Below are 17390 nucleotides of genomic sequence, written 5' to 3'. Positions count from 1 at the left end.
CTGCTACTTTTGCTACCAGTAAGCAGTGTTTCCTGTTGCCAAGTCCACGGTTTCCAGCTAAATTGGTCTGCTTTACACTGTTGCTGCAGGTTATTTTTACTTGGTGTACTTGAGCTTCATCATAACCGATTAAACACGTTTCTGTTGAGCTTTTGTTATTATGAATGATTTAAGTTAATTTTTATAATATTTATTAAATATTTAAGTATTTGACATAAAAAAAATACAGATAAATCTAATAAATATATGATATATGATCCTGGTGTGTGTACACAACTAGTTTTGATTAGCAATTGGGCTGGTTTTGATACGCAGACCTGTCAATCCTACTAGTAAGTGACAGTAAGTGTTCTCTCAACCACTAGATAAGACAACAACTATAAAACTAAAAAATAAATAACAATTAAAATAAATAAAATTAAATAAAACACAAATCCCGTGAGTAAAACAGAAGATATTACAGATTCTCTTTTGTTTTGATAGTTATATATTAGAATGTGTGATTTTTGTTTCAAGAGAGTCAAGTCAAGTCAAGTCACCTTTATTTATATAGCGCTTTATACAAAACAGATTGTGTCAAAGCAACTGAACAACATTAATTAGGAATACAGTGTGTCAATAATGCAAAATGACAGTTAATGGCAGTTCATCATTGAATTCAGTGATGTCATCATGCAGCTTAGTTCAGTTTAAATAGTATCTGTGCTATCATTTGCAATCAAGTCAACGATATCGCTGTAAATGAGGTGTCCCCTACTAAGCCAGAGGCGACAGCGGCAAGGAACCAAAACTCCATCGGTGACAGAATGGAGAAAAAACCTTGGGAGAAACCAGGCTCAGTTGGGGGGCCAGTTCTCCTCTGGCCAGACAAAACCAGCAGTTCTTTTCCAGGCTGCAGCAAAGTCAGATTGTGCAGAGAACTCAACTGGTTCCTGTGGTCTTGTCTCGGTGGTCGTCTGAGACAAGGTCTTTACAGGGGATCTGTATCTGGGGCTCATCTGGTCTCCACTGTCTTTCAGGGCTTTAGAGGTCCTTTCTAGGTGCTGATCCACCATCTGGGCTGGATACGTACTGGATTCGGGTGACTGCAGTGACCATCTGACCTGGATACAGACTGGATCTGGTGGCTACGGTGACCTCGGAATAAGAGAGAAACAGACTAATATTAGCGTAGATGCCATTCTTCTAATGATGTAGCAAGTACATCTGGTGTTATGGGAAGTGTTCCCGGTTCCGGTTTACCTAATTAATTCAGCCTAAAATCCTTTAATGGATTTGGATATTAGAAGCGTATTAATGTGTTATGTGTAAGCCAGGTTAAAGAGATAGGTCTTTAATCTAGATTTAAACTGCAAGAGAGGAATATGTTGATTTTTTTTTTCAGTAAAATAGAAAACATTCTATTTAATTGTAATTATTGAATCATAGAAGCAACAACAACAACTAAAAACTTTCTTTCAACAGGATAATTTATTCTTTATTGAATTTTTCCTTCATGGATTCCATAGAACAATACAACAGAATTTCTGGATAATTTTGGTGATTGAGTTTTCAGCATGGTCATAACCATTTTCATCAATATCTTCATAAACGCTAAGAATATATCATACACATTAAATACAGCACAACCCAAAGGCATCGAGAGTTTCACAAGACATATCAAACACCACTAACAACGGAGAAGTTGAGTAGCATATTCATTTGGAGGAGGAGAAGAGTGGGCCAGAGCAGAGAATGGAAGAGAAAGAGAGAGAAAGAGAGAGAGAATGAGGGAGGGAGGGGAGGGAGGGAGAGACACGCTAATACATTTAGCAGGCCAACGGCCTTCTACCCAAAAGCAAAACCTGGTTTTCCTCAAAGTCGCAGGCAAATTAAACAGTCTGAAAAATATTAAATAGATAGTTATAAGTCTGGGTAAGCTTGCATTATGAGCATCTGATCATGCAATAATATAAAGGATCTCATCTTAACAACATCTGCTGCATCAGCCCTAAATGAAATAATGATCAACTCAGGGCAAAAACTAATCTGGTGCATTTACTAGATTAATAAGATGTTTACTCAGCATCCTTGCATCTGAAAGTGCTAGACTTTAATAAATACTGTTTGAATACTATACAAAACAATAACTTTAAAGACTTTATTGCATCAGTTACCTGCCATAAACACGGTTCAAATGATAAATATGAATTTCATAGCTCATTTAAATGACCCCATTGATTCCGGCCGAGAGGTCAAGCTATCATATACACCAGATATTTCTGATCACCTGCATTTTGAATGATTGATCAAGCAGAAAAGTAATCTAAACCGGCTTTTGGGTGTTGTTTTGATGCAAATCATGGAAAGTTCACATTACAGCAGTTCATGATATCCGTTAAAGAATGTGCAGGTACTTTATATATATATATATTATATTTACATCTGAAAATATACCTCGATATCACAGGCTTAAATCCTGTAATATTGTATATGCTTTTGAGAGAGGGAAAAAGGAAAATATTGATGCATTTGAAACTGGCACGTATATCTACATTACTGACATCTCCACACACAGGACCCCAGTCCATATATATATATATATATATATATATATATATATATATATATATTCATGAATCTATTTTTAGTATCCTCTAACTTAAACAGCACTACATCAACACAGAACTCAGAGGCATTGCGTCATGAACAACCATGCTATTTCTGCACTGAGAACGCATGTGCTTTTTAAAAGACAAAGATTTGAGAGAGAGAACTAAACAAAGTCAACATTTTCAGTCAGGAAATGTGAAATGCTTTAAGATACACTTGACCGTTTTGCTTGCTGGTTGAAATAATGTGGTCCCTCCATGAGTTTGGGAATGATTCTGCCCAATGTAGCCCTGGACGCCCCCCCACCAACTCCATCCCACCCATGAAGAAATAAAAACCAACAAAATACCAAATAAAAGAGGTCAACATAGAAATGGAACAAACTCTACCAAACCTCGACCAACCAGAGGTAAACAATTCCAAGGAACAAATTATGTGGGGCTTTGTGAATTTTTTCACATTATTATTATTATTATTATTATTATTATTATATTTATTTAGGGTCTCTAAATTTGATTAGACTACAGTGGAATAATCTCATTGATATCTTTAGGAGATATTTATATTTTATATATATATGTATATATTAATTTATAATGATATCTATACAGCACAGACAAATACATTCTCTCAAGTTTAGCATTACTATTGTCAACATCATTAATTCAAAATTCATATAGCAATAGGATCCATATTCTTTTTCATGTTTTGGTACAGTATTCAAGTGTTTTGAAATTTGGTCAAACTTTTTTTGTATACGTCACAATAATAAACAGCACATTAAAATCCCTCCTCTCTATCCCCCTCCCATCTATATGTGATTTGAGATTAGACCCTGTCCCTTTCCCTCCCTCCCACCCCTCTTATCTTTCACAGACGTAAGCACAGACGCACAAACTGGGAGAGGTGTGGGGTTGTGGGTAGGGTTCAGGCACCACACTGCTAGAGTCACACGATCAACTTCTTTCTGTGGGGAGACAGAGAGACACACCATTTGAGATGATGCTGATATTAAAATCCTGGTCAATAACGGATAAATGATATACTATTTTGTGTAAATAAATAGGAAATTAAATAGTAAAATCTAAAATCAAATGTTTAAAATGCTACAAGTGATTTTAGACATCACAACATTATTATATACAGTATAAAAAACTGGAGTATTTAAATTTAAAACATCAAAATTTTAATTTAACAATTAAACAAATTAGTTGTGTTTTTAAAGATTAACTTTAGGTGAGCCAAAAGCAAAAAAATGGGGTCAGGCACGATTAAATATCTAATATCGGCCAGTACTAAATCATCAATATCAAAGCATCACATCTCCACTCACCTGCCATCTCCTGCTTCCTCAGATATTTCTTCACTCACATCTGGTTGGAAAAGGAGGTGGGTGCCCCCTGCTGCTCATATCCGCCCTGACTGTAGTCTCCACCCTGATTGTAGCCTTGCTGGCTGTAATCGGGCTGGTAGCCACCCTGGGAGCCGGCGTATGGGTCCCGCTGCTCATAACCCCCCTGGGCGTAGGAATCTGGGGCGGGTTGCTTCTCCTGGGCAGGCTGTTGACGCATAAATGGTGCGATGATCCCAGTCTCCTTGAATACAAACCACAGGTTACCCGTCCACAAAATCATGTTGAGGAAGCCAAAGACCTGGAGGAAAAAAAAAAAGTTAATTCTTTGTAAAGGTTTGTTCTAATCTCCAGAGATATTAGAAGAACTGCATAGAGATAAGAGAATTTCCTGTACGGCCAAGTAGAATTGACTCACCACAGAAGTATTAAGACCAGACATGACGGGGTCGTAAACTTCACGGCAGTGGTTGCCTTCCTGGTCACAAGCGGGGATAAGCTCTTGAACCTCCTTTGGGTCTGTAGCTGTCTTGACATCAGACAAACCCTTCGCCCATGCTGCTGAGCTCACCAGCCACATGAAGGTGAATACACACGTCACACCAAAATCCTGCAATGATATTATTTATTTAGAATTATATGAAAATATATAGGCTTGTGTTGTATGAAACACTGAGCTGCTACAGTATGTCAATAATAACCAAAATTCTATCTTTATTTACTCACCCTCATTCCATTAAAAAAAAAAAACACATGCTAATTATTTTTATTATTAGTTCATAATGACCAGGGGCCAATACGATCCGAGATAATAAAAAAAAGGTCCATATCAAGGCCATAACCACGTCTTGAAGATTTTTACAATAGAACAGAAAAGTGAAGGAAATGCTAAGTCTAATTATAGTATGGAAGCAATCATTTTGATAATATTTTAAAATACACATTCACTCTTATTTGTATGCCTTAATATGTCAAAAATGCATTTCTTGTCTCATCACATTCAGTTAGGAATATCATAAATCGTGTAAATGATATATCTTCAATTCAAAACTGCCATGTTTGTAAAAATAAAAATAAACAATTCAATAGTTTGGGTCGCTAGATATTACCGTTGGTTGTTTAACATTCCTGTTGTAAAACATTTGTTCAAAATTAAATGTTTTACTACTTCCATCTTAATCTTGCTCTCTTTCAACGTTAAAACCGATGCTTCGCTCTAGAATTCAAGCTCTTCTTCTGTGAACAGGTAAGACTGCTTACTTTGATTTGATTGGCCATCTCAATCATTTTGACAGTGGCGAGCTCTGTTAGATCACTGAGGCAGACCAGCCTAAAAATATCATTTTTAAACCCTTTTATTCTAAATAAACAGAGTGCAAAAACTTCAAATATTTGGGGGGACAATTTGGCCATTTCTAATTATACAAAGACTATGGTGGTATAAGGTGAGTAAATAATAGCAGATTTTTAATTTTTGGGTGAACCAAGCCTTTTAACAAACTGCTACCTTAGTGCTCATGTATCATTGAAGAAAACTCACAATCAGTGGTCCTTTATTGTTCTCACGGTACTTCTCAAAGGCAAAGATATAGATGCTGAGAGCTGCCATGGAATACAGGAATGCAAAAACGCCTATGGTAACAAAGAACTCTGCTGAGGATGAGTAATCCCCAATCAGGAAGAAACGGTCACTTTGGCCATTCTTGCAGGTGGGGGCATCAAAATACACTTGATGAAGCCTGGAGGAGATACAGGGGAACAGGGTTACTGAGAGAACCATAATACCTTCAACGTTGAACATCTCAGCACATTTATAACTTAACCTGATTTAGAGTGATTATACCACATCTCAGTGGGCTAGAGAAACAGCTGAGCTTGGATTATGAACCAAAAGGAAAAGGAGAAATTACATATTTAGGGTTAGGGTTAGGGTTAGGGTACCTGGGATCACAAACAATTGCACAGAAGTACTAGAATTTAATAAAACAGGTTTCAAAACGGGTTTCCGAGAAAAATACTATATATTTTAATAATAATAATAATAATAAAAATAGAGTGGGGGGGCTTTGGCATTTGATCATTTGAAAACCCTGCCAAGTAAAACACCAGAGGGTTTGTAGGGTACAGTAGATTGGGGGAAAACACCCCCCCTTAACAAAAGTTAAATGTGTCCAGAATAGTTATCATAGTTTTAGTGAAATTTGACATAAATTAAAAACCATGTATGAAAAATGTCCAGAGTTTTCATGTTATTAGATTTTTAATAAAAATTTAATTTGTAACCAAGGGAGCATTTTGCCCCACAGGTGGGGTAAAATGCCCCCAGTCTGACATAGCAATTTGTTTATTATATTTACAGCAAAATCAGAGTACATGCAGTTTGGGCATAACATTAAAAAAGAATATAATCAATAATTATGAATAACAAAATTATAATAGCCTATTTGAAAAATATTGTTAGCTGATGATAACTGGCTAGCTAACTAGCTACCTGATGCTAATTTAAGAAAATTGTTAAGTTTATTCAAACACCTAGTTAAAATACATATGAAGGATCTGATGTTCAGAACAGAGTAACTACAGCAACTAAGCCATGTCCCCTGCAGGCATTTTACCCCATAGACTAGGTTTAAAAAAAATAATAATTCTGAAAATATAATTATTAATCACATAACCACAAACTCAATACAGACAGAGTTTTTGTTACAGGCCTTACTATTCTCATATCATATATACAGTGGTTATAGAAAAGAATCACCACCCTTTAAAATAATCACATTTGCCTTAACTGAAGGCAGACAGAGTTTTTGTTTTATCCAGCTGTATTTACTCAGTGCAACTTATCTTCCAATTGAAAGATATAACAACAACATGTCAGAAAAAAAATAATAAAATAAAAAAAACAGAATCACTGAGTTGGAAAAAGGATCCCCCCTCCTAAAAATGACAGGTGTACAGTAGCTAATCACCTTCTCAATGGCAAACAAAGACATTTGACTTCACCTCACCTGTGATGAGCTGTGGTCATTTTAAATAGCTCAGCATTAAAAGAGCTCTCCTGGAGCATTTGAGTCCTTGGTAGTGCAACTGAACCAAAGAATCAACTATGGGTGCTAAGGCACTGTCAAAAGATCTCCAGGATAAAGTTGTAGACAGGCCCAAGTCAGGAGATGGATACAAAAAAAGACTTTATCAATGCCTAGAAGCACAGTGAAGTCTGTTATTAAGAAGTGGAAGGTATTTTGTATGACCCTCCCTGGATCAGGATGTGGCTCCAAACTGGATGAAAGAGTCAGGAGGAAACTGCTCAGAGAGGCGACCAAGAGGCATACAACAACTCTGACGCAGCTGCAGGAATTGATGACAAAGAGTGGTCATTGTGTGCATGTGACAACAATATCACAAATTCTCCTCAAATGTGGCTTGTATGGGAGAGTTGCAAGAAAAAAAACACTCCTCAAGAAAGGGCACATGCAGTCATGACTGAGCTTTGCCAAAACGCGGCTTGAAAATTCTGAGGCCACATGGAAAAAGGTGTTATTAAAGGTGAATTATTTGGCCTCAACACCAAACGATATGTCTGGTGGAAATCCAATATAGCTCACCATTCAAATAACAGCATTGCTACCGTAAAGCATGGAGGTGGTCATATCCTGTTATGGGAGTGTTCCTCTGCAGCAGGAACTGGAGCACTTGTCAGGATAGATGGAAAAATGGATGTGGCATAATATCATCAAATTCTTGAGGAAAATTAGCTGCTTGTCCATGGGAAGAAGGTTTACCTTCCAACATGACAATGACCCAAAACACACAGCAAAACTGACCACACAGTGGTTGAAGGAGAAAAAGGTGAATGTCTTTGCATGACCTACTGTAGTCAGAGCCCAGACTTAAACCCTATTGAAAATCTGTGGAATGACTTGAAAACGGCAGTCCACAAACAGTCTCCATCAAATTTAACTGAACTTGAGCAGTTCTGCAAAGAAGAGTGGGCAAATATTGCAAAGTCTGGATGTACAAAGTTAGCAGAGACATATCCCAACAGACTAAAACAACTGTGATAAAATAAACAGTGTCCATCTTCATTTCAGGCTGCAAAGCAATTTTTTTTAAAATTATTTTTAAGGGGGTGATTCTTTTCTATACCCACTGTAACTGTGATGTTCTACAAAACAACAAGCTTTAAAACTTTTTTTCTTACTGCTGAAAATTAGATCACTTACTGTGAAATCTGTTTTCTCTCAGGTACATCACCAGTGTAAGCTTCATGGTGAATACTTCTACATCACTCTTGTCAACGTAGTCTATAGTTACAACAAAAATTTATCTTGACTTTACCTACTGGTTATTTTGGGAAAAACAGTGTGTGTGTGTGTGTGTGTGGGGGGGGCTTTCCCCCCATTCTACCCTACTGCATTAAAAGCTGTTCTTGAAAAAGTAAATGCATACTGATGAACAAGTACAACTTTGATATGTCCACACAGGTCTAAAAAGACAGTGCTACCTGAAGGGATACTCAAAATCCACATCTATTTTCAGGTCACTGTCTGATCTGTTTCTGCACTCCACGCTCATCCTGAAGGAGCCGGAGTAGCTCCCACAGGTGGAAAATGCAAAGATGGCAAACACCTGGAGAAAAAAAAAAGTTTATTTTTATGCATTTGGCAGACGTTCAAAAGCATTCAAGTTATACATTTTATCAGTTCCTGCATTTAGGAATCAAGCCCATGAACTTCCCATTGCTTGAACCATGCTTTTCTATTTGAGCTACACGAAGGTTAACAAGTGTTTCATATATTTTAGTGACTGGAGAAAATACTGAATTAAAATATAATGCTTTCTATACATTTTCATCTGAACACTCACATTCACAAATTTTTGAAGATTGGTGAAAATATTAAATATTTTCAATATTAAAATTATTCACTGTAGGAGGTGTGTATGAATGCAATTAAAATACAGACTAAATAAACCAAATGAAAGCATCTTACACCATGTGACGCCAACATCCTGACATGGACATAACCACATTATTTTTCCTTTCAGGATTTAGAGTCATAGAGATTACTTATAGACTGATGGCTGGTGAAAGACTGAATGGTGAATGAAGCTATTAAATTTCACTGAGATACTCTGCCATCTGTCATATCGCTGAGCTGGGCTGTGTTATGAACCCAGGAAACATCACAGGAGACCAAAACAATAGACACACATCAAGCCACAGTAAACCATCCTAAACACAGGCAAACCTAACAAATCAAATGAGGCAAAGAGAACAAAAACATCTCAACAAAGACTGACAAACCAAAGACTGAGGAACCATAACAAGACGTACTAATGCAGTTATTGTACAAACAAACAAAAAGGCCTAAACAAACTGTATTTGAAAAAACAAATCGCATAGCCTAACCACCAGACCAGACAAGGTCCAAGCGAGACTATTAAATAATTAGTCAGGCCACACAAGCTACAACAGACCAAAAAAAAAAAAAAAAAAAAAAAAAAAAAACACCATCCAAGACAGACCAAACAAATCAAATCTGATAAAATCAAACAAAATTAGATCAGCTCACATTACCAAGCCCAGAAAAGACTGATCTGTCTATCAAATAAACTAAACTGAGTTTTGTGATTCAGTGAATCAATTAAACTGAGCAAATGTATCAAACGTAAGTTTATTAAATAAATAAGTTTATTAAGTGAGCTTATTATACACAGAAAGCAATTTGAAGAATTATAAGTGCTTTGTTTGTATAATTAGAATAGTGCAGACAGGATACAAATGTGCCCTTGTTCAGCATTTTACTAGTAGCCTGTTATTTGATGCCATTTTCCACTATGTACAAAGTGAAGAAGCACTGTGTGTCCAATAGAGGGCACTAATACTCTGCAATTGTGCGTGTTCTCCCACGTGCATCTAGGTAACGGTGCGTTCACGGTGTGTATACGATGCGTTTACCCTGGCGCAGAGTCGCGCAGAGTGGGCGTTCTCAACTCATTCCTTCGGGGACAGAAAGCATTGAGAGCGTGAGAAATACTCAATTTTATGCAAATAAAGAGCGGAAAACGTCGGGCGGGTGGCATCTAGATCCAGGTCTAAGTAAATTAATGGCTGAAAATCATATATGGACTAAAACTAATTAACTTAACACACCATCTTATATAGCACGCACACACATACACACACACACACACACACACATATACATATACATATACATATATATATATATATATATATATATATATTATATATATATATATATATATATATATATAAAAACTTACCCATTCTAAGACTTTGATGAAGCCCAATGGGACTTTCAGCACCCTGAACTGTCCACCGGCAACCAACTGTCAAAAGAACAAAAACTAAAAGACGTTAGGCAGATAGATAGATAGATAGATAGATAGATAGATAGATAGATAGATAGATAGATAGATAGATAGATAGACGCTGTGGATGATGTGCCTTCACCACGATGAATCATAACACAAACAGGCCTCTTCGCTATTTATTTTGAATTGATAGTGAAACCTACGCATAGCATCTGCTGCTAGCCCGCTAATGTAAAGCATCGTCGAAAAACAGTACAAAAACCTGTATCAAAGCAGCATCAGGATAAAGAAAAAAAAGGGAAGGTGAGTCGCGAGGACCTTGAGCCACGGCCAGACTGCCTGCGCGCGCGTCACCGCCATACCCGAGCTCAAGACAGAGATTTCTCAAACCATTTTCAACGCCAAAATCTAACAGAAAAAAAGAAAATGATGGCGAAAATGATTCTAGCAAGTTGGAAAATTGCAAGGCCCTTAATAGAGGGCAAACATATTAAATGTTGCGCTTAAATGTGACAGCTTTTTTTCATGACGGCATTATTATGATATTGGGAAATATTTGCTCATCAGACCTGTAGTATTTGATACCGATTTTATTCGGACATGAATGACGTAGGAAGGTGCGGTTTCACACGACAGCATTGTTTGCCCGTGAGGATGGTCCTCCTTTAAACACCATGCAAATAAATAAATCGATCAATACAACGATTTAGAGCTCCTCTTTACGCAATTTAATCATTCACTGCAATCTGCGCATCTGCATGTGATAAAGGGCCTAGTGCATTCGCTTTGGATTGATGTTACGCTTTTGCACTGTACAAAATGTTAAATTGCAAAATATAATTTGATATCATACCAATAAATGTGCATTTAGTAAATGTATAATTGCATGTATCACAACCCTCTACGAATACGTCTATACGTCTAACAAATCTAGCCCTTCATCAGATCTATTTTAAATACTATACTATACTATAAAAACAAAAATGTAGGAAGTCACGAAAGAAAGCCCCTTGAAATACTGCATCAGTGAACAGACGGACAGCATCAGCAGGGCACCTCTCCCTATAAGAATTTTCCACCACCATTTGTAAGCGCATCTTTATCTGAATGCCTGACAGAAAGACAAACGAAAAACATGTAGATAATAAACATGGCAAAAATATACTAAAATCATTTTGTACCCAAATGCCCTACCTGATTTACAATATCCATGTTAGTCGCCTGCTCGTAGATAGGAGAAACAGCTATAATCGGTGGGAGGCGAGCGATGGAGGCGGAACAGCCCACGGAGGGAGGGAAAATCGACAGAACAGCTTCAGTTGCGTCACGCGCTTCGAGAAGGCGTTTTTTTGTTGCGCCCAGAGCGGATGAATCGACCGACGCTGATCGCAAGAGAGCAATGAGATCATTAACCTGTCATAATTTACGTGCTTCTTCTAGCTCTATCTTCAGTGATGCTCTCAAATATGATATTTCCCCTTCTAATGAGTTGTTGTTTCGATGGCAGTCTGCTCGCGCTGCAGAGGCCGTAAATTATGAATGTGATTGATCACACAAAAATCCATTAACGTTAAGTGCTGAGATTGAATTAGATCGTTTCATTTTGCAGTGGTTCGATGGAACGCTAATATGCCATTTGGGAAATAATAACTATTCATGAGAGTCTTAAACGAGAACAAAAACATCACAGTTATGAATAACTTCTACATGAGATGATGTAGGACTGTTTCTGGAGCGACAGTTGCTAACTAAGGATTTCACTGTAAAATTTACAGTTTTTGGCCGTAATTGTGTTTACAGTTTTTCTGTATTTTTTACAAAAGTATTCTGGCAACCACAGCTGCCAAAATTATTTTGTAAAAACTACAGACTTTTTTTTACAGTGTGGACTAAAGAAGATGGCAAGCTGTAGGCCTAAGTACTTAGTATATACTTAATATCTTCAACTATATCTTTTCAAAAAAATAAAAAATTCACAATGAACCCATACTATATTGATTAAGATATTTCACAGACTAAGGAAGCTGTGAATAGAATGTTCTCTTTGTGTGAACCATACAGAGTTGAAGATGACTCATACACTATTTTTAGAAATGGAAAAAAATAAACACCCCTAAAACACGAAAATATTTCATCATACATCTCAGCTAAAAGTATTAAAATGGTTGATCCTCAAGAGCATGTCATATATTATGGATACAGTTGTGAAAGTTTTGGAGATTTTTTAATATCCATAATATATTTTATATATTAAATTTTATGTTATGTTTTATATGGAATAATATTATTATTTAAATAACACCCACATACAGTGTATATACGTGGTCAGAAATGTTGGTAAACCTGCGTTATTAATCCTTTTGATCTTTTATTTAAAAAAAAAAATCACAAATATCTTACCTTTCACTGAACTAAAGCAACTGAAAATGGGGGAAAATCTCATTATGAAAAAAATGTTTTTCTCAAATACACGTTGGACACAATTATTGGTACCCCTAGAAATTCTGTGAGAAATTAGTAAAATAACTGTGAAGTATATTCCCATTCATATTTACAATTTTGAGCATACCAGGGTGATTATGAACATGAAATTATCCAGCCATGGCTTCCTGTTTCACAGGAATATAAATAGGAGGGAAAACAAAGGCCAAATTCCCTGAATCATCCATCACAATGAAAAACAAGAAACAAAAAATATATTTCTGATGTGCAGCAAAAGATAACTGAGTTTCACAAGTTAGAAAGTGGCTTTAAGAAAAGAGCTAGAGCAGTGAAAATTCCCATTTCCGCCATCATGGGAATAATTAATAATTTCCAATCAACAGAAAATGTTACAAATCTGCCTTGAAAAGGACGTGTGTCTATATCGTCCTAATGTGCGGTGAGACAGAGAGTTTGAGTGGTTTAAGACTCTCCAAGGACCACAGCTGGAGAATTGCAGAAAATAGTTGTGTCTCGGTGTCAGAAAACCTTAAAAAATATATATCAGACAGCACCTACACCACATGTTGTTTGGGAGTGTTTCAGTGCTCTCATCCAAAAACAGTCCCCAGCATATTCGGTTGTCAGACACGACTGGAACTTCAAATGGGACTGATTTCTATGGTTTGGTGAACACAGGGATAAAAAGTACCCCATGTGTACAATGAAATATACTGCTGTATTTTTCAGTGGCGGCTCGTCAGGAGAGGCAAAGTCTCCCCAAAATTTTGAGGTGAAAATGGGAGGAGGACTATTTAATGTTAATAAAATTCACAATAAATTTCAGTTCATGTCTCAGAATGTGGATTTTTTGTTTGTAATTTCCCAGTTGTAATACCATAAAATGTTATTGAGGTTGGAAAGCGCTGCATTTCTATCGCGAATGTGCCGAATTCGCTGATGTAACTTAATTACAACCGCTAATGTTATAGAAGAGGAGGGGGAGGCCGGGGGAGAGCTGAGCGCTCCTGCCTCCGTTGTAGCCAATCAGCATAGAGTGTTGAGAAAAGAAACCTCGTAGAGGCGGCTAGCCTCCCTTCTGGTATATCAACCAAACCAATCATCATAGAGACGTAAATTACGTGATATTAGTTTGAGGTTTGAACGTCTCGCGCTGCGCTGATAATGTAGGCTACCAAGTATTATGATGAGCAGCGATATTGAATGTTTGATCGCCAACAGATTTGCCAAGCTGTCATTCAAACAGTATATATACACATTTGAAAAAGGGAAAACACGTCTAAGCTGGATATAGGCTACAGCAGTCGGCTTAATTAAATTGCACAACAGACAGCTCTCTTTTAACACAGACTTTTAAGAAGGGATGGATGTTTGCTTCAAGTGATAGGACAGGTCAGTGAAATTATATTATATTGTTGTATGTGTGTCGTTTTCTTTACGTTTTCTGACTAAAAGCAACCAAAAAGCCATTTTAAAGTGGTTAAGCAAATAATAATAATAATAGGCAGGGATCCCAGACCATTACAATTACAGGTGCTGGTCATATAATTAGAATATCATCAAAAAGTTGATTTCACTAATTCCATTCAAAAAGTGAATCTTGTATATTACATTCATTTATTACAAACAGACTGATATATTTCAAATGTTTATTTCCTTTAATTTTGATGATTATAACGGACAACTAAGGAAAATCCCAAATTCAGTATCTCAGAAAATTAGAATATTGTGAAAAGGTTTAATATTGAAGACACCTGGTGCCACGCTCTAATCAGCTAATTAACTCAAAACACCTGCAAAGGCCTTTAAATGGTCTCTCAGTCTAGTTCCGTAGGCTACACAATCATGGGGAAGACTGCTGACTTGACAGTTGTCCAAAAGATGACCACTGACACCTTGCACAAGGAGGGCAAGACACAAAAGGTCATTACAAAAGGGGCTGGCTGTTCACAGAGCTCTGTGTCCAAGCACATTAATAGAGAGGCGAAGGGAAGGAAAAGATGTGGTAGAAAAAAAAGTGTACAAGCAATAGGGATATAACCGCACCCTAGAGAAGATTGTGAAACAAAACCCATTCAAAAATGTGGGGGAGATTCACAAAGAGTGGACTGCTGCTGGAGTCAGTGCTTCAAGAATCACTGCGCACAGACGTATGCAAGACATGGGTTTCAGCTGTCGCATTCCTTGTGTCAAGCCACTCTTGAACAACAGACAGCTTCAGAATGGGCTAAAGACAAAAATGACTGGACTGCTGCTGAGTGGTCCAAAGTTATGTTCTCTGATGAAAGTAAATTTTGCATTTCCTTTGGAAAACAGGGTCCCAGAGTCTGGAGGAAGAGAGGAAAGGCACACAATCCACATTGCTTGAGGTCCAGTGTAAAGTTTCCACAGTCAGTCATGGTTTGGGGTGCCATGTCATCTGCTGGTGATGGTCCACTGTGTTTTTCTGAGGTCCAAGGTCAACGCAGCCGTATACCAGGAAGTTTTTAGAGCACTTCATGCTTCCTGCTGCTGACCAACTTTATGGAGTTGCAGAATTTCATTTTCCAACAGGACTTGGCACCTGCACACAGTGCCAAAGCTACCAGTACCTGGTTTAAGGACCATGGTATCCCTGTTCTTAATTGGCCAGCAAACTCGCCTGACCTTATTATGAAGAGGAAGATGCGATATGCCAGACCCAAGAATGCTATTTTAAAAACCACAATCCGCCACTGGTATTTTTGATGTTGTGGGCCTATATTTTTGCCGGAGGTCCTGGACATCTTGTTTAGATACCTGGCATCTTTGATTCTATCAAATTCCAACAGATAAAAATCAAAAAGTGACTGACACTGTTAGAAATCTTATAATGGGCTGTGTTTGAATCTTTCAACCAGACAATAATCCAAAAACAAACCTTAAAAACAACACAAACGTGGGTCACTGGGCACAAAACCCAGCTTTCCTGACTTGAAGCCTATAGAAAATGAGTTGGGTGAACTGAAGAGGAGAATTACCATCATGGAGCTGGGAATCTGAAGGGTCTGGAGAGATTCTGGATAAAGGAATCGTCTTTGATCTCTTGTCAGGTGTTCTCTAACCTCATCAGGCACTACAAAAGAAGTTTCAAAAAATAAACATTGGCAAATGGAGGTTTCAAGAAGTATTGAATAAAAGGGTACCGTTAATTGTGTCCAATGTGTATTAGAGAAAAAAAAATATTTCGTAATGATATTTCCCCACCATTTTAATTCTTATTCTCCAGTGAAAGGTTAGGTGTATGTGAATTTCTAAAATAAAAGATCAAAATAATTAAAAATGCAGATTTATTTTCACCAGCCTTCTTTGATCATATTTACCATGGGTACCAACAATTTTGACCACATGTGTATATATGTGTGTGTGTGTGTGTGTATATACACACACGCACACAATTACAGTATATGTATGTAATATCTAGAGCAAATTGTTTTTGGTGTGATACATAACTGTGAAATTTTCTCTTTAGAGTCTTAGAAAGTGACATAAGCACAAAAGTAAAGATCATGGCTTCCAGAGTGAGCATCATTTCCTCACTCCCTACTTCCTCCTTTTGAAGCCCAAAGCACTGCAGCTGTGTTTTACTGATTGCTAATAAAAACCCTAAATAAAGGTTCTCTATGTATGTTATGAGTCTCATTGCAAAACCGATGTGCTTCAATATAGCCTCACTATTGTAAATGAGACTGAGAAATGCTTAATTTTGATAAAGAAGTAATGATGCAGAACATTTTTTATAGATCCAGATGTCTGGAAGAAGGGGTGGGACAGTTGCGCTCGAAGGCCAGTTGGGCTTAAAGTGTCCTCCCCCACAGTGCACCACTATAATTCAAGCCTGTGGCTTGCAAAGTGGTCTGAAGTTGTCTCAAATCAGTGTAGAAGTAACAATACAATGCATCAGCACAGCTTATATTTAACAGAAAAAATGTAAATTGTAGGTCAGTGATGGGCATCTTTGGTCCTGGAGGGCCACTGTCCTGAAGAGTTTAGCTCCCTAGCCCTAATCAAACACACCTGAACAAGTTAATCAGTGTCTTCAAGATCACTAGAAAGCTACAGACAGGTGTATTTGATTATAGGGTTGGAGCTAAACTCTGCAGGACAGTGGCACTCCACGACCAAAGTTACCCATCCCTGCTGTAGGTTATGAATGCTAACCATAAACAGCCTGCACATAAATGTGCCTTCTATAATTTTTTGAGGTCAGAGAAACATCTGGCAATTATTTTTCCTCAAACAATTTGGGCACATATTTAATAAACACATATAGCGTATAAAGTGACCCAGGTGGGACTTGAACCCATAATCCCCAGCTCCAGAGGTTGATGCCTTCTCCATTAGGCCACTGGGCCTTCATAGCTTAGTATCGAATTTAAAATGGCCACAATTCTCAGATATTATAAAAATGACAGCGTGCAAAGTGTGGAAACATTTCATCTTTATATTTGTTTACAAACATCATTCAGAATTTCATAAAACTCTCATTCAATCCCACATATAAATCTTTAGTTAATAGAATATTCCATGTGAAGTGGTTATATTAATAATGTTCTGCATATTTAAACTAATGAAATAAAGTTGTTGGGAAAGGGAGCAAATGCTGGAGATAACATAGAGATGTGGTATGACAGACAAGTTCACAGTT

The 17390-nt window shown here is 37.2% G+C and overlaps 1 protein-coding gene and 1 non-coding gene across 2 annotated transcripts; both read right to left on the bottom strand.

Moving 5' to 3' along the window:
* Positions 1–1393: 1393 nt before the first annotated feature.
* LOC109077894 (synaptophysin-like) lies at positions 1394–11587 on the bottom strand. Its single transcript, XM_042762171.1, has 7 exons — positions 11477–11587; positions 10232–10297; positions 8448–8572; positions 5484–5682; positions 4362–4553; positions 3926–4244; positions 1394–3559 (listed from the first exon to the last, which is right to left on the bottom strand). Exons 1-6 carry the CDS (start codon positions 11492–11494, stop codon positions 3960–3962), a joined length of 885 nt encoding a protein of 294 aa, XP_042618105.1. The 5' UTR covers positions 11495–11587; the 3' UTR covers positions 1394–3559; positions 3926–3959.
* A 5437-nt stretch (positions 11588–17024) lies between these two features.
* On the bottom strand, positions 17025–17097 carry trnaq-cug. The gene has a single exon. It is a non-coding gene; the product is annotated as a tRNA-Gln (tRNA).
* Between the last annotated feature and the right edge of the window lie 293 nt (positions 17098–17390).

The sequence above is a fragment of the Cyprinus carpio genome, chromosome A8 (genome assembly GCF_018340385.1).
Source record: "Cyprinus carpio isolate SPL01 chromosome A8, ASM1834038v1, whole genome shotgun sequence".
NCBI lineage: Eukaryota > Metazoa > Chordata > Actinopteri > Cypriniformes > Cyprinidae > Cyprinus > Cyprinus carpio.
This window is presented reverse-complemented; position numbering and strand designations above follow the sequence as displayed.